This window comes from Lepisosteus oculatus, chromosome 2, assembly GCF_040954835.1.
Source record: "Lepisosteus oculatus isolate fLepOcu1 chromosome 2, fLepOcu1.hap2, whole genome shotgun sequence".
NCBI lineage: Eukaryota > Metazoa > Chordata > Actinopteri > Semionotiformes > Lepisosteidae > Lepisosteus > Lepisosteus oculatus.
This window is the reverse complement of record NC_090697.1, coordinates 9,962,815-9,984,900: the sequence shown is the minus strand read 5'-3', so window position 1 is coordinate 9,984,900 and position 22,086 is coordinate 9,962,815. Positions and strand designations below refer to the sequence as shown.

Sequence of the window (22,086 nt, the reverse complement as noted above, 5' to 3'; positions counted from 1 at the left end):
GCATGGCATGCGGCGTGCGGGCCCGAGAGACCAAGTGAACTGGCGCGTGCTTGTGCGGGCCGCATGGGAGGAATGAGACTGAACCCCGCAAGACAGCTTCAACCTGGCGCAACGCATAGCTGCAGTGTCGGCAACACATGCCACTGTGTCATGTCTGTCCAATAAAATTTCAGTGCATCTGCTGCTGCTGCAGAAATGGGTAATTAGCCCGATAACTTTGCAAATTTCTTGCGGTTATAAGTGAGAAGTTTCTTCTGGTTATTGGTATACAGTATGTTACCTTCATCCTTCATGAGCAGGACAGCGGCTCATTTCTATGCTTGCGTCTGAAAAGAAAAGTACATGAAAATATTGAAATAAATGTATTTTATTTCTTCAACAGAAAATTCTTCAACTTCTTCCAGAAAAGATATACAATAGATGGCAGTTCCACAGTATAGGTAAGAAATGTTTTAAGCACTGATGGAGCAACATCTGTGTCAGTTGTAGACATATTTTGCTCTTTCGTTCCATAGAACTGTTAGAAATGTTAAAAACAAGAGCAGGCATTTCAGTCCTTTTTGGCTTATTAATGCCGGCATCACACAACACGACTTTTCCTAGGCTTTTCAGTCGTAGCCTTCATTCACATAATCGTAAGAAAATCACAGCGAGTTGTAGAGAGTCGCAGCGCGTGTCCGTTACCGTCAGTTGTGTAATGTGACACCCCCAGCGGCTCAGTCAGCCCCCACTACTCTCTGCGACTCGCTACGACAAAATCAAACGCAAGTCGTGGTGGGTGGACAGTGAGCCAGATGTGTACTTGTGAGATACTGTAATGTCCCCATTATATTAAACGTTATAGCGCAATAGTAATTTGTTTACAATATTTGTTTTAAAGGTGTTTTATATTTTTAACTTTTATTTTTATAAATCTGTTCTATATTTATAAAGAAGAATTATTTCATTTTTTGAAGATGTTTATTTGTAGAAAACAATGCCTGTGTCACATTTTTCAAGATGTTTACCTGCTTGTTCTCCATGCTGTTTGTTTACTTTCGTGCGGCGCTCCTCCTCCTATTCCGGTGTGCTCCATGTGGCTGCCAAAATGAGGCGACCTCGCGGTACTTTCACGGCGCAATACAAGATTAGGAACCATGATGAAAAGGCATGAGAGAATCTTGTAATTAGTTACCCCCTGCGATTCCAAGTCGTATAATTTGACACTCTCCAGGACAGAAAAGGCAGTGAGATTTGCCAGCAGCCATATCACCCTGCAACTCACAACTGGCAACCCACTGAAGCTAAGTGGGTGTGAGCCTGGTCAGTACCTGGATGGGAGACCTCCTGGAAAAAACTAAGGTTGCCTCTGTAAGAGGCTCACCCTGCGGTCCATGTGGGTCCTAATGCCCCAGTATAGTGATGGGGACACTATACTGTAAAATGGCGCCGTCCTTCGGATGAGACGTAAAACCGAGGTCCTGACTCTCTGTGGACATTAAAAATCCGAGGGTGTTTCTCGAAGTAGGGGTGTAACCCTGGCATTCTGGCCAAATTTCACATTGGCCCTTACCAATCAGGACCTCCTAATAATCCCCCTCTATGAATTGGCAACATTACTCTGCTTTCCTCCACACTGAGAGCTGCGGTGTGGTGAGTGTACTGGCACACTATGGCTGCCGTCACATCATCCAGGTGTAAGCAATTATTAATTATTATTATTTAGCAACTGCAGTCATTAAATTTGACATGCTCTCCGACTAGAAGTCATGTCGAGTCCTGTAGTGTGACGCCGGTTTAAAATGCTAGCTGTTAAATGTCATTAAGCCATTTATAATAGCATAATAAACCTATTACTTCTTCCTTTTCCCTTTTTATGTTTGTTTGTTTTTGCTACCTTTATTGTAATACTTTGCACTTACAGTATCTACATTATCTCATCTGTCCACCCAGTTTTTTATCATTTCCTTTGCAGTTTCTGTAGTGCTCGTATTTTGGCATCATCTGTGAACTTGGTTTACTCTTGATTTTCTGGATATTTCTGGTATGAGCATTAGGAACAACAGCAGACCTAATACAGATTCCTGTGGTAGCCTACTGATTACATCACCCCAATCTGAGCATTTCTGTTCTGTCCATTAACCAGTTCTCAAAAGAATTCATTAATGTGAATGTCCAATGCTTGCAATTTAGGGTTTGAATTTTTAATGAGAGCTTTCATTAAATCACATATATCACATATGCTCTGTTTGTATCCATTACTGCTGCTGCAAGACCTCCCTTTTCTGTGTTCATGATGCCTACTTCTTAGAAACCCAGTGTTATACAGATAACAGATATTGCCTTGTTAGAAGTATTGTGCCTAGAGTGCTGGTAGGAAGAGATTTGTTAAATCTATTAATAATATATTGCTTTCTTAATTGATACAATACCATAAAGTCCTGCAGATTTTGTGATTTATCTTAAGGCAGAAAGTTTGCAAGTGGAAGAAACTGAGCACCATTGCTACTCTTTCTAGGAGTGGGCATCCTACTGTACAAAGGGCATGCCATACAATCCTCAAACAGGTGACAGGGAACCCTAGGGTGACAGCTAGGGATCTACAGGCATCTCTTGCACTTGATAACGTCTGTGTTCATGAGTCTACCATAGGAAAAACACTGAACAAGAGTGGTGTTCATGGGAGGCTACCACGGAGGAAACTCTCCAAACAAAAACGTTGCTGTCTGTCTCAAGTTTGCTGAAGACCACCTGGATGTTCCACAGCACTACTGGAACAATGTTCTGCGGACAAATGAGACAAAAGTTAAACTTTTTTGGTCAATGTACACAGCGTTATGTTTGGAGAAAACAAAACACTACGTACCACCACCAAAACCTCATCCCAGCTGTGAAGCATGGTGAAGGGAGTATAATGGTGTGGGGCTGCTTTGCTGCCTCAGGGCCTGGACAGCTCGCAAGCTCGCGAGGGACCAATGAAATCCAAGTTGTAGCAGGACATTCTACAGCAGAATCTGTGATGTCTGTCTGTGATGTAAAACTCAAAATTAATAATAATTGCTTACACTTATATAGGACACTCCTCTCAAAGCGCTTTACAGGTACTGGGGACTCCCCTCCACCACCACCAGTGTGCAGCCCCACCTGGATGATGCGACGGCAGCCATAGTGCGCCAGAATGATCACCACACACCAGCTCTCAGTGGGGAGGAGAGCAGAGTAATGAAGCCAATTCATAGATGGGGATTATTAGGAGGCCATGATTGGTAAAGGCCAGGACGCCGGGGTTACACCCCTACTCCTTTTGAGAAACGCCATGGGATTTTTAATGACCACAGAGAGTCAGGACCTCGGTTTTACATCTCATCCAAAGGACGGCGCCTATTTACAGTATAGTGTCCCCGTCACTGTACTGGGGCATTAGGACCCACATGGACCGCAGGGTGAGCGCCCCCTGCTGGCCCCACTAACACCTCTTCCAGCAGCAAGCTTTGTTTTTCCCAGGAGGTCTCCCATCTAGGTACTGACCAGGCTCACACCTGCTGAGCTTCAGTGGGTTGCCAGTTGTGAGTTGCAGGGTGATATGGCTGCTGGCTGCTTGCAAAAGAAGTTGGGTCATGCAACATGACAGTGATCCAAAACACAGGAATAAATCAACAACAGAATGGCTCAAACAGAAGAAATTCCTAATTTTTGAATGGCTAAGTAAGAGTGCTGACCTCAATCTCTTTTGAAATGCTGTGGTGTGATCTGAAGCAGGCCGTTCAAGCAAGACATCCCAAAAATGTACATGAACTGAAACAGTTTCGTATAGAGAAATGGGCCAAAATACCTCCTAACCACTACGCAGGTCTGAGCGGCAGCTACAGAAAGCGTTTGGTTGAGGTTATTGCCAATAAAGGAGGTTCCATTAGTTACTAAATATAAGGGTTCACATACTTTTTCCATCAATGACCTTGATTGTTTAAATCCTTTGTTTAATAAAGATATGACAATGTAAAACGTTGTGTCTGTTGTTTGTTAAATAAGCCTTAATAAAGTCATTATTATGACTTAGATGAAGATCAGATCACATTTTAGGAGCCATTCATGCAGAAATCCATATAATTCCTAAGGGTTCAGTATATGGTCATTAATGTTCTCCCAACCTTGTCCTTTGACTCTTTTATTACTATAAGGCTGCCCAATATGCAGTATATTCTGAGGCCCTTGATTAGTTATGTTCCTGTGCCTGCAACATCTCTACCTCTTCCATCTTCCCTGTCTTTCCGTAATGCTGTCTATCCACTAATGTTGTGTTCTTCACTCTCCGTATCCTTGGTATAATTGTTATTGTCTGTTATCACCGTGACATTTTGTGTGTAAGCCCTGAGGTGTGTTGGTTTTGCTCATTCCCTGTGCTTGGAAATATTGCACACTTAAGAGTCATGAAAGTAAAAAAAAATGGTAGCTCTCTATGCTGTGAGCGAACTTGTCGAGTCCGCCTTTGCCCTTTCATTCTCATTGCCATTTGCTTGTATGTTTTAATTTAAGATTCTTGAACACAGTGAAGAAGAGTAAAATAAAAGTGGAATGTTAAATGTTAACAGGTTTCCGAATGTTCTATATGCTACTTTGTAGGAATGCCTGTTCATCATTGGCTTCCACGTGAGCTGTCTAGTTCCACAGCTGTGTTTGGCCACCTCACCCCTCTTGCTAATAATTACAGAAATAAATCATGACAAAAGAGAAGTCCACACACCAGGCTTAAATGACTTGTACAAAAGAGAAATAATTAGTTGCTGAAAGGGTAAATAAAAATGTAAATTAGAGCCTAATTTTAAATGCAAATAGATAATTATGCATTGCTGAGTTTCACAGTCCTGGGTAATAAATACCTCTAAGGAAGTGATAGCCTCAATTATAATATTCTCTTTGTCAAGCATTTCTTTGGTATCGACAGAGCTGAGATCTTTGCCACAAATGTCTTTGCCTAATTGTTCTAAAAATGCTGCTTTATTGTATCATAGACATGCACAGTGGATGAAATTTCTTTGATGACCATTTAATCTTGTGTTGTGCAGTTTTTTTTTTTAGGAAATTTGAATTTTACATGAAAGATTAATTTTACCAGAAGTAGGAAATGTTGATTAAACATTACAGTCTCCATCTTTTTACGTGGAGAGTAATTGTTAAGTAAAGCATTATGAAAACTAAAAGGACAGCATTTACTGAGAGAGGCCCTTGGAAGATACTGTAGATGATTACAGCATTTGATTGTTTTCATGTTAAAGTCCAAAAACAGAGTAAATACTTTACTCCTCTAGCATATGTAGTAGACAAAGTAAAGGCTTTTGTGAGCTGTCCAGGTTAAGGTTTTGCATGATTTAGTTTTCATTACCATGGTCCAGTATAGTAAGACTGAGCAAGAACTAGTGGGTAGGCTAGCCAAGCTATGGGGTGACTTCAGGGATGACTGTGGCCAGTTCCATGTAAAGCTCTGTTTGGAGTGCACAGTTACTACTCACACCGTACATTCTTTAGGAATGCCCAGATACATCTGCTCTAAAAATAAAAAGTTTAATCGAACCATGAGAGAACATTGGGAATACAGTAAATAGCCTGAAGGTTTCTTCATCAGACATGCCATTGTTTCAAAATGATAATAGCGCTAATAAAAATGGGTTCGTTTATACAGTAAGTACTGTACACACAATTATATTCCATGTGCTTACTGACATATGGCTAGTTTTTATAGTTGGACTGCTTGCATGGTAGACAACAGCATGTCTGTTTCCTGTATTTACTGCTCACATTTGATTGTATTTTTAACAAACCCCAAACTAGTTGTTAAACTGGAATAAGCTGAAAAAGCTTTGATTAGTAGTGTTAAGGTTGTATAGGTTGTCTTTAATCGTGATTAGTGAATTAAGAACGTGCATTTTTCATTTTCATCTTGTGAATATAATGCTGTGGTATTTTAAACCGCTGAACCACAAATCTTAGATTGAAATGAGGTGTGAGGATAGAGATGGCCAGTAAAAAAATGTTTATTTCACACACAACATCAATCACAAAGATTTATTTCTTTGTCAGTTTGGAGGTATGATTTGGATCATTGTCTTGCACAGATGTCCATTTTCAAACAAGCTTGAACATGGCAGAAGGAACCAGGTTTAGGCAAAATGTCTGAGACTCTACTGTTTATAATTCCCACTCTGGTAACCCATTGATGGAAAACTACCCAAAAACACAATATATTCTGTTATATTTCTGTTATATCTCATTTTCTTAACATAAGCATCACCTTTTTCATGGTAATCATGCGTTAAAAGCCGAATTTTCATTTTGTTTCACCATAAGATATGACTCTAATTGTCATACTGATATAAAGCGGCAAATTTCAGTGACCATTTTCCTGCAGTCTTCGAGGAGCTGTCTGCCTTTATCCATTACAATGCATGCTTCTATGTCTTCTGTGTGTTACCTCTTCAGGGGGGAACCCCTGAAGACCTCTGTTTCATTTCCAAAGAGCAGCATGTTATTATAGGTTTATTGTTTGGAATTTATTAAAGGAGCACTAAGAACTGTGAATAAATGTGACCCTTGTGTTATATGGATTTCAGAAAATATGCCTTTGCTCTGTGCAAGGCTATTATGATTGCAGTTTAACATTAAGCAACTCAACTCATCCAGTCTGTTACTCAGTCTGTTATAAAATGATTTTTGATTCTGTTTCTTGGGGCATATGACTAAATGAGAAGGACAGTGTATGTATTTAAGTGTTGATATGTATTTTGGAATGTTCCTAATCTTGTTAGTGATGATGTATTAAGCAGCCATCTGTGTGGAATGATCAAAACTGTAAGGGAGTGTAAAAAACAGGAGTGTGTGTATAAACAGGATGGGGGTGTTCTATCCTGAGCTGAAGTTTGATGTCTGGAAGAATTCTCACAAGCTGTTCGCGACTCTCAGAATTGTGGCCTGTGAAAGCTGCTGTCTGTTTTGTTAGCGCTATTTCATGTGTTCTGATGAACATGTGAAAAAATACTCCTTGCATTGTTGCACACTCAGTAACAGGGTGTTACTGAGTAATTATTTAGGAATAATTTCCTTTTTTGACCAGTCTGCAACAGCCCCCAAAATATATTTGAAATATTTTTCTTATTGCAGATTTGTTTTAAAACAAATAGGATCACTAGACTAAGAAGTATTGTTTTTATTAGTAACATAACAGTAGGAACACTTCTGTTATGATAATCCTAGAATTAAATCCTGCTTTCAGAACTAGTGTCATATAGACCAACTCTCACTCTACAATGCCCTGAATACAGCAGGGACATCACAGCAACTGCAAGAGTAGGAACAGAACATGAGCCAAAAATCTATATATTATGATAATGCTCTAGAAGTAAAGTGAATATTACAGTATTGTTCTCTTTACATAGCTCATTTGTCTCATTTGATATGTGCCTAAAAGCCTTTATCAAATACGTACTGAGAACCTCCGGATACTGTATATCTTAATTGCATAAGGTTAAGCTTTACTACAGTTTTTGTGTGCAAAAGGTGGAAAAATGAATAAAAATACTTTGTTTTTGTGTATAATAATATTTCGGTTCATGCCTTTTGTGTTTTAGGTACTATTTTGAAGAAGCTTTTGCATACTGGAAACTCTTTCAAGGTAAAGCCGTCTGTCACATGAAAGACACAAAGCATTGGAGGCCTTCACGATGCTTAAATATTAAAGAGACTGTTAAAAACAAACTTAATGCATAAAAGACAAACCCTTTGGCCTTTGGGACTTTATTAGACTCGACTCAATAGGAGATTCATGATTATGGGAGAGCACCAACTCACGCTGTTTATGAATTTTTTAAACTGCAACAAACCACAAAATGCTAATTACTTTCTAAGGTAATTGACTTAGTTAAGCTAACAAATGCACACATTTATAAACTGTAAAAAACGATTTTTGAAAATATCTCTCCATGGTGACAGTTACAGGTGTATACAGTATGTATTCATCTTTTTATTTTCTTTTTAGCTCATGGCAACATTTTTGATTGGTTTTAAAGTCAGGAAATACCAGCCATTCTTCTTAATGTATGATGTGTCATTTAGGTTTAGAACAAGATTAAATTAAATCTTAATACCACCCATTAAGTGCCCTGCACTTGAATGGCAGGTGACCATGTGATAAAAGAAGCCTCTGGCTGTGATGAGACAAGCAACAATTGTATTTCTGGGCTTGGAGGTTAAGATTCGGGAGTGGGCCAAAGTTATTATTTAGTTCACATCTTAATCTTGACTGTTTGTTGCATTTAACAACACCTTTAATGGGACCATGTTTCAGCTCTTTTTTTTTTACCATTTCGTGTATCAGGGAGTAGACACATACCAGAAAAGTGTCTTTCTGTACCAAATGTAAATGTTGCATTTTGGTGTTACATTCCTCATTTCTTTCTGACATTTAATTTTGAATTGGAATGTTGCAAAGAATAGGTTTGTTTAGAATAAGCACACCCTTCCGTGTTATTTTTAGAGCAAATATTTTTTTTCCAGATCTGGTCAGTAAGTGCATCAAATATTCAGTATCACAGTTTGTTTTTCTGTTCTTCAGACTAAATGGAGGCAGCACACGCACAGTTAGTGCCTGCTGTTTTGCTTTTTACAGGTCTGTCCTCCATTAGTACTTGGTTCCCTAGTCCTGTTTAACTAGATGCAGTGTGAACCCCAGAGAGCCCAGTTCTGTCCCAGGACAAACAGGTCCACCTGGGGGTGATGCCAATAGGTCTCCCAGCCACCAACAAGTCCCATCACCCCACATGAACTACCTGTGCAAATGCCTAAAAATTGTCTGTATTGTCTTTGTACGGTATGCTTATAATGTATAAAATCTGTAATAAATATAATAAACTCCTAAAATAAAGTAAACTGCTGTGTTGGGAAAAAAACTTTAAAATGAAATTTAATGAAAGGAAGGTAACATTAATTCAACCTTTGAAAGCATCTAAATTTAAAATTGTTGCCAGGAGCATTCAATAAATAATAATTTTGTATAGCAGCCTACAATTATTAATCGTCTAAAAATCAGATTAAGGAAAGAAATGTGTAAGTAATACATTTACAAAAAATGGCATTTAAAAGGCTCACTGAGCATAAAAGGATCCCTTTGGGAATGAGGCTCCTGCATTTTCCACACTGATTGACAAACACACAAACGTTTGGTTTACAAATGACTTTAAGTACAACCGTGCAAATATCACTCTGGAATAAATATGTGTAATTGTCCGTGTCTGGGAGTTCAGTGCTCAGATTGGACATGTGGACCCAGAATGCCACCCCATATTTACATGCATTCTTAGGGGGGAATTTGTTTTAAATTTGCATGTTTTTAGTTTACAGCGCATTTTTCAGAAATGCACGTGCAGTGAAAATCGAGCACTACCTGTGTGTTGCGTGTACGGATAGACCGTCTAGAGCTGGCTGGCTCAAAGGCTTCAGAACTTCAGAGAGCCGCAGATAAGAGGAGATCACTGAGCAGGTCATCTGGGTCTGTTTGTCTGTAGCCCCATAGCCAGTACTGGCCAGAAGAACATTTAGAGTAGCCGGTCGGCAACTCTGATCTGCAGGCAATTGGAGTGGCACCCAAGAAAATCCATAAAACATGCCTGCAGTCGAACCCAGGGCCTGGAGCTGTGAGGCTGTGAGGCCTGTGAGGAGTACTAACCAGTGTTTGTTCATCAGGGTTCTGTACTGTTATATACTTAATACACATAAGGATCTTTTAACCCTTACAATAAATTCAAAAGCGTATACGGAAATAACAGTAGAACTACATTAATAGCCAAGATGATCTGAATAATATATTTTGTTCCTTTTTTACTGTAGATAAGAAGTGAAGGAATCCGCCTGTTCTTACTGTGGCTCCAGGCGCTCCAGAACAATTGCTCTGAAGAACAGTTGTTAATCTTTGCTTGCCTGGTGCCCGGGTTCCCTGCAGTGCCATCCTCCAGGGGTCCTTGTACTCTGGACACTATCATTTACAACCCCTTCTCTAACCCGCCTGATGGTGAGTGAAGCTTGCTCTGCTTGTTGTCTTGTTTGATATATGCAGTAGCTTGCTTTGGAAAAGTATTCAGACCCTTTCACATTTTCTTTAAAACGTGCAGTTATGACACTTCAAAGTAGCAATTATTGATTATATACTTAGCCTACTCCATACATTAATAGCCAAAAGAAGCCAATAAGATGGAAGAAAAACAGAGAAATCACAATTGCATAAGTTTTCAAACCCTTTTGCTGTGGCAAACCTAAATTAATGTATAAACCTAACTTTTGGTGCACAAAATTACTTTGAGTCACGAGTGACCTCTGTGTTAATAATAGTGGTTTGCATGATTTCAGAAAGAACACAACTGGCTCTATAATGCCCTTCAGTTAGGTAGTGAACTACAAGCACAGATCCAGCCACTGACACCAAAGAGCTTTCAGAAGAACTCGGGGATAAAGTTGTGTAAGTTGTATTAAGCTGCAGGCTCAATGGCTGAGATGGAAGAACATGTGGATGAGTCAGTAATAACATGGTCACTCCAGAAAGCTGGTCTGTATGACAAAGTGAATGAATCCATCTCAAATCCTGCATTGGGGTTTGCAGAAAGGTGTTTAAGTAATATTGCAACCATACTGTGTGAAAAAAGGTTTTGTGGTCAGACTAAACAAAATTGGATTTTTTTGTTATTAATGCAAAGCACTATAGCTGTTATAAACGCAACACTATGACTCAATCAGCACCTTCCCCATTGTCAGGTATGGTGGTGGGAGCGATATGTCATGGTTCAGCTTTTCATCAGCTTCTCAAGACTGATAGGAACATAAATGGAGCAAAGTACTGGAGCAGTTTAGAGGAAAACCTGTTTCAGACCCAAAACTGGTACAAAAAGTCACCTTTTGTCTGGACAAAGACTCCCAAGCACAAGACTATAGCTACACTGGAGCTGCTTAAGAATAAGAAAGTGAATGTCCTTGAGTGGCCTAGTCAGGCTTACAACATACAAGGTTAAAAATGAGAAGATGCCACTGGGCCCATGTAGCTCATGTAGTGAATTTATTTCATCCTGCTTGCATCCGTGGAAAAACTTGGAAAATGCTGTCCATAAGTGATCTCCAAGCAACGTAGCTTGAGCAAGTCTGTCAAGAAAGATGGGCAAAAATTGAACAGAGACAGTATGAAATGTTGATAGAGCCCAACCCAAAAAGACTTGTGGCTGTAATTGTTGTTAATGGTTCTTCCACCAAACATTGGGTTCACAAGTCTTAATACTTATGCCTGTCTGAATATAAATAATATGTGTAGTTCATTTTTTTAAAAAAATTCTGCCGACATTTTCTGTGATGTAACATTAAAAGCTTTCAGTTGGAGCATTCAGGTTTTTAGTAAAATATTACGTTTGAAAGCATTCTGTGAACAGGTTGCCATGGGAAGGGTCTGAATACTTGTAGTAAGGCTCTGTCCATATTCTTACTGCAGTATCCAATGCAGGGTCGCAGGGATGCATGATGCACCCTGGATAGGGCCCTCGTCTGTCACTGGGCTCACACAGACACACACACATTCATATCAGGGCCAGTATTCGCAGAAGCCAGATAACCGACCAGTCTGTTTTCTCACTGTGGGAGAAAACTGGAGCATCTGGAGGAAACCCACTCGAACATGGGAAGAATATACAGTACAAAGAGCACACAAATAGCATCCCAAGATGTGAACCCAGGGCCCCGTGCTGTGAAGCAGCCACGCTTACCACTACACCACACCGCCCTACAAAACTTTTAGACTTTTAGATATTTTTAACACTCATTGCTCTTTAGATCTGATTTAAAATACAGAAAAACTGTCTTTAAAGTGACATATGTTTATAGCAAAAGAGCGATTACGTTTTCAAGGCATGCATGTTTGCTTTGTATAAAATGTTTTCTTTTAAAAAAAGCATATACATATTTTCACAGTAGTTTTTCAGTGCAATAATTTATTTTTTCGAATGCAGCCAAGGTTGTTCCTGAAGAAATCACACCTCTTGTGCCAGCTGTAGCTGGAGAAAAAGTAGCTGATGACCAGACCTGCTTTCTTCTTCAAACTCTTCTGAAGTACATGGTTATACAGGTGAGGTGGAGAAAGATAAGTCTTAGGGTTTTAAAAAACACCCAGGGCGTTAGTTCTGAGGACCCACGGCTGTGTATTATGATTATTATTAAATGTGATGGATAGCCTAAGTGATGCCATTTATCCACGCCCCAGGAAATAATCCTATTTTGAAAGTTTGAAACTTTTCACAGTTGTTAGCTCAGTTATTTCTTTTAAATGTTATTCCCATACGTACCAAAGAAAAAAAGATGAACAGTGAACTGATTTTCTATACTAAATAATCCTTGCTTACGAAATTACAAATAATTTGCATCTAAAATTTTATGCCAGTTCCTGCCCTACCAGTAGTCTGACACTGGCAAAAACACCAGCGAAGGTAACAGTCAGAAGGGCCAAGTGTAGTTGGTCTGTTTTTGACAGTTTTTCCTAAATTGTCATTTTGTCATGTTAATAATTTTAGAAATTTCAGTTGTCACTGTAACTTTGTCATAAAATGTCACATTAGGATGTGTTTTCAGAGACTGCATGCAGATATACCATTAATTTGCTTCTAGACTAGTTAATTGTATTTTTTGTAATTTTGTTTTTACAAAGGCATCAAGCTTAGAATGGAGAAACAGAGAAAACCAAGACACTGGCTTCAGGTTTCTCTTTGCACTATTCAAGAAGTACTACCTTCCTCACTTGTTTCCATGCTTTACGAAGTTGACCAATTTGTATAAACCTTTACTAGGTGAGTAGCATAAGCAACAAATGACTTGGTATAGTTTTGACCTGTTCTTACGCAAACTGAAGCACTTACTGAAAAAGGAGTCTATTACAGATGTGTTCTCAAAATAAATGATTTCAAAACATATACATGTTCTTGTGCTCCTAAGCACAGTGGTTAGAAAGGAGGGGCATATTTTGGCTGATTTGACTCCCAGAAGCTGACCGTTCTGAAGATGCCATGAAGGTGTTTTCTGAAAGATTCTTTGAACAGCATTCAGAGAGCAATTAGTTTGTTTCAGTCACCCACAGCCCATTGAGTATAGTAGCAGGCAAGTTTTTTTTTTCTGCAGTAACCCCTCACACTTTGTACTTTGAATTCTAGGTTTCCTAGTTAAAACTGTTTTCTTAAAATAGTATTATGGCTGATAATTCTTGGAGTTTTGAACACATGACTCAGATCACCTCTGAGTTCTTCAGTAAGGGCTCATGAAGACTGTAAGCCTGATAAAGAAGTTCTGTATTTTGTCGGACTTTTACATGTGCTGCTTTTTTCTGTTGTTGTATTGGGCGGAGCGGTGGCTCTGTGGCTAAGGATCTGCGCCTGTGACCGGAAGGTTGCCGGTTCAAATCCCACGGCCGGCAGAGGAATCCTACTCCGTTGGGCCCCTGAGCAAGGCCCTTAACCCCAACTGCTCCAGGGGCGCCGTACAATGGCAGACCCTGCGCTCTGACCCCAAGCTTCTCTCCCTGTGTCTGTGTCTGTTTCTCCCTGGAGAAAAGCTGGGGTATGCGAAAAGACGCATTCCTAATGCAAGAAATTGTATAGGGCTAATAAAGAAATATTATTATTATTATTATTGTTAGTGTTTTCCGGGATGAAAATCTCTATGTTATTAAGTGTCTCACTGCTATTTTAAGAGTTGTTCTTGGACAACTTTCATTGTTATTTAGACTCAAGCCTCTCGTCTTTGTTCGTTCCTTGATATTTCTAGAGTTCTTCTGGCAATAATGCAAACCGTGTTTTTCAGCTCTTTAAACTGTATTATCACTTAAGCTAAGGCAAACACCAAAAGTGCTGACTATGTTCCTGGAATGTTTTAAATAAAAAAAGCTCAGGTCAGTATTATTCCAGGAGCTACCAGTTACATACTGGGAATTGACCTCCCCCATCTTCTCTCAATAGACAAACATTGTGCCTTTATTTCAAATGCCAGGAGCGATTACATTTTGAAATAGTAGTACTGTGAGGTACTAGGTGACTCAGAAAACTTACCAGGTTCCCTATTAAGGACTGGAGTTCAAGAGAGAGCTGCACACCCCCTCGTTGATGAATGGATGTAGTGCCAGTCCCTCTCTAACCTGTGCTGTTGCAGAGCTCCACAGATCCTGTCAAGGGCATGTGGCCGTGTACAGACACATGAACTTGCTGGTGTTGAGACATCACTAATAATTTTCTAAGATTAAAAGCTTTCTGCTTCTGGTGTATTAGTTAGTAATAACACCTGCAGTTGGAGAAGTTATTTCATGGGCATGGCATTGCATAAGAGTTTGAATAATCCAAACAGTTGATTGATTTCCATTTGTGAAAGTCTGCATTGTATTAAATACAGTATACTGTATGATTTACTGTAGCATTCTCTTCAATGCAAAAATAACTGATGGAAAACAATACACTACAGTATTTTGGTATTTAGCAAATAGAGTGTACTGTACTAAAAGCATTAAAAGAATCCCCGTAGTGGGGAAAAAACCTGATTGTTCCATAATTGTATGTTACTTAATGTAAATGTTGGGCACAAAATGAAACAGGCTCCTATAGAATGAAGGTCTCATACTCTTTATCTCCTCAGTGTGTTTGAAAAGCTGAAAACTTTCATTCCCAGCACACAATTTAATTCTCACAATGCAGTTGGCAGTTGCAAACAGCTTTGTTTCCCTGGATAAAGTGTCTTTGCAGAAGGTTTAATGTGCTTAATGTAATGCATGATTTTCAAGTTCTTTTTTAAATGAAAAAGGCAGCAGTGTGTACTTTGTGTAAATCTACTGCCTTGACTATTTCAAACGATCGTGCTTGACACCAGATGACAGCAAATATTGATACTGATGACCCAATCCTTGTTCTGTTGTCTAGATATTCCTCACCTCAGACCAAAGCCTTTATATGTTCCTGTGACTCGCAACAATGAGAGCACGTACTGCACAAGGGACCAATACCTGGCGCCACGTGTTGCTTTTATCAAGTGGCTTGTGACCTTCTTTCTGGAAAAGAAGTATGTCACGACTGCTGTTCAGAACAGTAAAAATGGAGTTGAGGTTCTTCCCAAGATAATTCAGGTATGTTAAGTCTGTTCTGACAAGAAGCTCTGCAGGAGTACTTTGTAATTCCAAAATTAGCACAATTCAAAATGTCTTTTAACAGAAGGAAGATCAACACAGATTTAACTATGCTTTGCATACAGCTACATACAGTATTTTGGCTAATACTTCATTTTAGTGGCACCTAGTAAGCATGCATCACTTTTCTCACTTTGACCTGCGCACTCTTAGCAAAAGGTTGACAATCCGTATATAATAGATCGTGACTGATAAATACATATGCATGTTTATTTTTAATAAGGCATGAATTACACGTGTTAGTCATGTAGTAGCACTCAACAAGCTGTGTTTCAGTAATAATGTGCTAATATATTGCTTTCAGGTTATCCCTAGAATAGTGTTAACAGGTTCTGTCACTTAATAAATAATTGGATGTTTTAGTTTATCCAAAAGGTCAATGCCGAGCTCTCATGCAAATAACAAACATTGCCAATGTTATTAATTTAAGATTTACAAAAATGTCGGTACATTGCTTCGCATTATCTTATGTGTATCTGAATAAAACACTGAGCATTACGTAAAAAACTTTCAAAACATCAATTACTCTTTTCTGTTTTGGTAAGATGGTAGTGCTAATTTTGTATCTTGTTTTCTTTTGTTATTTTTTTCTATATTGTATAGTTTCTCTTTGTTTATCGTGGCTGTAACAAAACAGCACGCGCTTTCCATTATGTGGTAAGAGGATATCTGGTTGCATTATCAGCCTTTTCTGTTTTGCCCTTAAGTGTGCATTAGTCAGCACATTCATAACTTCTGAAGAGCGTGATGTGCTTGCAGTCTGACAACAGGGCTGGTGTGTCCGAGGGTTTGTGGCCCTCTACTGTACCGGTGTGGTAATGCAGTGATCTTGTGTGCGAGCAGACTGTGACTGCGGGCAGTACCAGTCAGGAGAAGAACGCGGAGGCCGAGTCGAATTGTCCTGTTGAGCAGGACAAGAACCATTCTAACAGCAGCACCCTGTCGGACCGCCGGCACAGTAACTCCAGTTTGTGCAGCATCGAGGAGGAGCACCGCTCTGTCTATGACATGGTGCACAGCATCCTCCTGTCCACCAGGGACAACGTCAATTTTGTCAATGAGGTCTTTCATCAGGTAGGCATTCAGTTTTAGCCCCGCGTGCAATCAGGAACAATTCCGATAACATCGATATTACATCATGCCTGTCTTTGATTTAATAACAACGGACCATGTTGGCAACATGCTGAATCAGAATAAACCTTAGTGTTAGGTAAAAGGTGGGAAATACTCTTGCCTCGTTTGTTTTAAAGGAGATTATATTATTCAAAGTCTATATTAATTATATTCAAAGTCTTATTGCTTGATCTTTGGTAGGGCAGATATTTTGCACATTGTGTCATCTACACTGCATGAATACGATAAAAGTGGTTACTGTTAGTTGTCCGCTCAACCAGAGAAGTAACGTCAACTTGTGTTATGCTGCCCTCTTGTGGCGTTTAAGCAGATCTCAGCTGCAACTCTGATGAAACTGCAGTGGCCCCGCCAAAAAGCCCTTCTTCGTTAAAACTTTGCTTATATTGTATATTTTTTTATTCTCCTTTCTGATTAGATTAATATATATTATGTTAAACCTATGATCAAACCTGAAAAGCGAACCTAATTTTGGTCCTCTTCAGTTTAGTAACATTCTTAAGGTACTTTGCATATGATTCTGTTACCATAACGAAATAAAAAATAGGAAGAGAGATATGCGAGGTTTGTATTAGTGTGGACATTGAAAATCCCGATGGGGGAGGAATCTGGTTCTTTGCAGTAATGTGACGAATCTGTGAAATGTAAAGTACAGCCCTGTTCTTTTAGTCATCACTCAACAAACCATAACGTGTCTTAGTGCTACATGTCTTTCCATCCTAACGTCTCACGCTGGTGTTGTTCAGGCTTTTCTGTTGCCTTCCTGCGAGGCTTCAGCTACACGGAAAGTGATTAAAGTTTACAGAAAATGGATTCTGCAAGAGAAGCCTATGTTCATGACAGAGCCCGAAAAGACCAAGCAAGAAGAGGAGGTAGACGACATCCCTGTGCATTTGCTAATATCAGAGACTGACAGCAAACAGGTAATAACTGCTGCTGGTGCAGGGACCGTGGATATCGTTTGGCCTCCTCTTTAAAAAAAGTTAGCTGTCTGTTAAAGATGAAGATGGTAATGGTGTCGTTAGAATGGATGATTCTTCTGAATCCCAAATAAATTACCAACAGCTACCAAAACTCTAATCTCCAAAGTCTGGTGTTAATAATACTTTTTCAAAAAGAAGATCACACCTGTTCATCCAAAAGTAGCTGAGATATTTTGGCCAAGACTGTTGACAAACTTAATTTTTTAAGGTTGTATTAATTATCTCTGAATTGTACACTGCACTAGTAAGACTAGACAACTGTACGGTAAAACGTTGCTATAAAGTTCTACGTTCCAGATTTCGCCTTTTCAAGCAAAAGTTGTAATTATTAATTTTTTTGCTTTCTCGGACCAAATTTGTTTATTCACAGGCTGTGGAGTGGGAGAGTAAATACGGCCGTCCACTTTTCATCTCTCGGATCTTCTTCGCCCAGCCTGTAGTAAAGGCGTAGTTTGCTTATCAAAGAGCTTACATGCCTATGCAGAGATGCATGATGGGTTATTCAGTTTCCATCAGGAAATGTTAGATGTACATTGTGCCCAGACCTGTTATGAGAGTAATACCCTGTATGTGACTCTGTTATACTGCAAAATAAAAGTAACGTTAAATTACAAAAGCAATCTACGTGGTGCCGTTAAGTTACCACACCCTCAGTCCTCGTGTGTCTCACAGAAACGGATTAAATCAGTTAGAGGAAAGAGATCAGACGAGCCGCAGGAGCAGGAGAGCAGGCTGCTGCCTCTCCATCCACACCCCCCACTCCCACTCAGCAGAGGCCAAAACCCCCTCTTCTCTGTCCCCCTGAGGCCCCCACTTTCACACTGCCTTTTCCGCCTCGTCTGTTATCGCGCTCCTGTAATAACCATATTACAGTGCAGTAGTGCTGCGTCTAGAATAGGCATTAAAACAAGATGAAAAAGCAAATAAACACACTCCGCTAAGAATGACAATAAAAGCTCTAATACGGGGTAAGGTATGATATGTGATCTACATGAATGTGTTTATTTTAAATTCAAGGAGGAAAAAAGTGCTTTGTTCATTAAAAATTGCTTAATTTTGCATAGTGCTCGTTTTACGAGACGTGGAACCATACTGTTTTCTCCATAAGGTCCTGCATTTGTGAATTTGCCTTTCATGGAGACTTCAAGGTACTTAAACCTCAGAAATACTGAGGTGTTACTGGAGAGAATTGTAGTCATCACACTACAGAAAATATATTTTTGCTCTAAAATCTATCATTCCAGGGTTTAAGGGAGAACCCTTGCATGGACAGATTGAAAGAGATGAACCTTTTTATTCTCAAACCCAGGAGACTGCAAGGGGACCCAAAGTTAAAAAAACCTCCAAAGGCATTTGAAGTCAGTGGGCGTCTTCAGAAAGAACAGCAAAACGTGAATCAGGGAGCATAAGTGGAAAATCATTCAGATCTGAGAACGGGAAGCATTTTTTTCACAGAAAGAGTTGAAGGGATGATGAAGCCGGTACCCTGGCATCTTTCAAGATATGGCTGGGTTAGATCGTTGGATCAGTTAGCTACTCACTACCAAACTGGCTAGATGCACCTCATCTCACTTGTAACCTGCCTTATTTTCTTGAAACAAATCCATGCTTTTTTAAACACGAACTTCTTCAATATTTAGGACCTATGTTTTTTTATTCTTTTATGTGCCCTCATGTTTTCTGTTGAAAGTGAGTACATGCAGTATGGTTTAGCTAAGGGTAAGCTACTTTGCAGTAAGTGCTCTGGAAAAGACGAAGAAAGCCTAGGTTGTCTCTAGGTTTCGGACAAGGGATGTGTTTCATGACGGGAATGCTGTAATGTTTCATCAGGCCACAGAAAGCTCTGGGCACAAGCGCACCTCCAGCTGGGGCAGAACATATTCCTTCAGCAGTGCAATAAGCAGAGGCTGCATCTCTGAAGAGGAGAACCGGGACGTCAAGGCTGGTATCCAGTCTGTGCTCCAGGTACTGCCTTGCTTCCAGTGTCTGTTTGCAAAGGCTCTCCACCAGAATGGCCCTTCTTTGGTTATGTGGTCCCCCATTTTCTTTCAAGCGCTAATGTGAATATTGTACTAAAATGCTTTGCACAAACAGTTTTATAGAAGTGTAGCTTTCAGAAGAAACAGAAAACTTTTTATTTTTTCCCCTAATCAGAATTTAATTCTGGAGTTCTGTGCTGTGTTCATGTGTGCTCTGGACACACTGTATTGAACACCTTCGACTACTTATTCGTTCTTATAGGTTTCTCAGCATCTTTAATGCACACATGCTGTAAATGTCTGTTAGTAGTTTCTGTTCATTCTGCTCACATTAATTGCTAACAAGACCATATCGCTTTTATGCCTCGCAAAAGTGCATGGTTTCAGCACAAATAGATTTTCTTATTGCATTATTTTAATCTGAGTCCTGATTTTGGAGTCACCTTAAAAAACCAGCCTCTGGAACGGGCTCACTCAAATAAATTTGTCGTCAATGTGATTGATCAACAGATTGTATTCTGTGAAAGTCGTATACAGTGGGAAGAAGTACAAGCAGTATATCTGTGATATTTCCGTCTTGTAAATGAGCAGAGAGTGAACGTGCATCGTCTTGCTTGAATCTTGTCGTGTTGGGTTAAACCTGCAGGAAGGGCAGCAGGTGCAGTGCATGGACATTATCAGTGTTGTGCAGTGTCCTGTAGTCAATTCACTACAAGTGGGGTTCTGTGGCATCCAGAATCTCCTGCAAAACCCATCACATTTGGACCTCTCCAGCAATGTGTCTGTTGTATACAACAATCGATTAATTCTGCGTGTCAGTGCCACACTCACTGGAATCACCCAGGGTGGTCTACACACGTCTTGATTCAAGAGGGCTTGGCTCTATCGCTGATGGGTCCACCTTAGATGTTTCTCCAGTATACTGAAGGCTGAAAGATGCTGTTCTCTTGACAGCTGTAGTGTATGGTTCCTTTCTGTATTCATCTTTCATAATGTTTTACCAGGCTTGACACTTGACAGGTTAAATTACCTCTTCATCTGGGTCCAGTCAGTTGTTTCACTAATGAGCCGATTTAGCACTTACGCAACGATCACAGTCAGACACGATTGATCAGTTAAAATGAAATCATAAAAGGTTTATCAATATCCATATACCCCGTACAGTATTTTTCTAAAAAAATGCGTAGACCAGTAAGTTGCTATTTATTTTTATTTATTTTATTTGTAGACTATAGACTATATCAGAGTACAAAAAATAAAAGTTAAATGAGTGTGGCTCCACTTGGTTAATGGTTTGAATTCAGGCTAATGCAGCTTGAATACTGTGGCCTACTTATGAACAGCACTTGAGAGATGGGGGATTTCTTTATCCCAGGAGACTTATTCCTATAAAACCACCTGGTCAAGTGCAAGATGGGATTGAGCCATATCAGTAGGTATCAATTAATTAATTAATGTGCTAAAGAACTGCTGCTGTATTATGTCCTTTTGGAACTGCACCACAAATAAGTCTGCCTAATAGCACTCTATGAATGCAGGTATAGACCTGTGGTCCTCCCTGGACCTCATAACTCATTTCAGAAAGAAAACAGGATGCTGGGTTTTTAAATATTATTTTAAGCTGTTGCTTTGGTCTTTCAGAGCGCTTAATGTGTCTAAAGAAAATTAAAGTGTGTTTTATTTGATAATTAGCAGGGTGTGTGGACTAATAGTGTAACAATTGCAATTGATTAACCTTGTTAACTTCTAATCTTAAAAGTTTGATAAGATTTATCTTAGATCATGTACTGTAACTACAGAGTGAAAGGAGTGTCCTTTCTTTCCAAAGGTGTTCCTCACAAATTCAGCCAATGTCTTTTTACTTGAACCGTGCCACGATGTCCCCAAGCTAATGGAAGACCAGGTTGATGTGTGTAAAGGAGTGCTTAGTATTTACAGACGGATGATTATGGAACACACCATGAACCAAAAGACATGGTTGGTATTTAAATACACCAGATTATATTTTGTTTTAAATACTGTATATAAGGACCAGTAGAAAGGCCTGACTTTCGTTTTATCTCTAATTAGTTAGAATAAGAGGCTTTACTTTACCTTTGACCCTTGTACTGTAGATACAAAAGATCTAAAAACACTCTCTGGAGTGGCTTTTCACAGCAGCTCTCGTTTAATTGCTGTAAAACTTTTATATTGAGACAATTCAAAACATTCTTTATAATTTACTATGGGGTGCCCTGAATAAGCTCTTAGACTTTTTTATGTCGTTTATAATGTATTTTGGTTTACCTTTCTAAATCACTACATCTTACATGTCTTTTAAAAACTGGACATTTATTTGCAAACAGTATCTTTTTTCAGAAATTGTTTTTACTAAAAGCGGTTTTATTTAGACTCTTGTTACAAAATGTTACTCAAGTCTTAAAGTGATAAAAGGTTTATGAGTGGGATTATGTTGATCTTTTTAAAATGATAAAAACATACCATTCAGAACTCCTCATAGTTCAGGTATATTTTGTAAAAAGAAAAAAAAACACATGGTACCGTATATTGTAGACAGGTACACCTGCCTGGAATGGGAAGGTACTGTATATTTCTGTGGTTTTGCTCAGTAACTTTGAGAGGTTCCACGCATGATGGGATGTGTTTGAACAGGGAACAGATGCTGCAGGTGCTGCTCAGAATAACAGAAGCAGTGATGCGGAGATCTCAGGAGAACCAGAGGAAGGACCCATTTGCAGAGAGCCTGGCATGTCTCCTTTTCCGGGTAAGCACTACACAAGGAGGC

The 22,086-nt window shown here is 39.4% G+C and overlaps 1 protein-coding gene across 7 annotated transcripts in view; it reads left to right on the top strand.

Moving 5' to 3' along the window:
• Positions 1 to 22,086, top strand: part of ralgapa2 (Ral GTPase activating protein catalytic subunit alpha 2) — a 195,566-nt gene that overhangs the window by 45,007 nt on the left and 128,473 nt on the right. For all 7 annotated transcript variants that reach the window (XM_015354284.2, XM_006626136.3, XM_015354267.2 and 4 more), the window contains exons 4-14: positions 383 to 440; positions 7,599 to 7,642; positions 9,853 to 10,033; positions 12,006 to 12,121; positions 12,698 to 12,836; positions 14,946 to 15,148; positions 16,052 to 16,282; positions 17,086 to 17,262; positions 19,153 to 19,287; positions 21,130 to 21,278; positions 21,954 to 22,065. In XM_015354284.2, the coding sequence (XP_015209770.2) occupies positions 383 to 440; positions 7,599 to 7,642; positions 9,853 to 10,033; positions 12,006 to 12,121; positions 12,698 to 12,836; positions 14,946 to 15,148; positions 16,052 to 16,282; positions 17,086 to 17,262; positions 19,153 to 19,287; positions 21,130 to 21,278; positions 21,954 to 22,065 (1,545 nt within the window). The remainder of the gene's footprint in view (positions 1 to 382; positions 441 to 7,598; positions 7,643 to 9,852; positions 10,034 to 12,005; positions 12,122 to 12,697; positions 12,837 to 14,945; positions 15,149 to 16,051; positions 16,283 to 17,085; positions 17,263 to 19,152; positions 19,288 to 21,129; positions 21,279 to 21,953; positions 22,066 to 22,086) is intronic.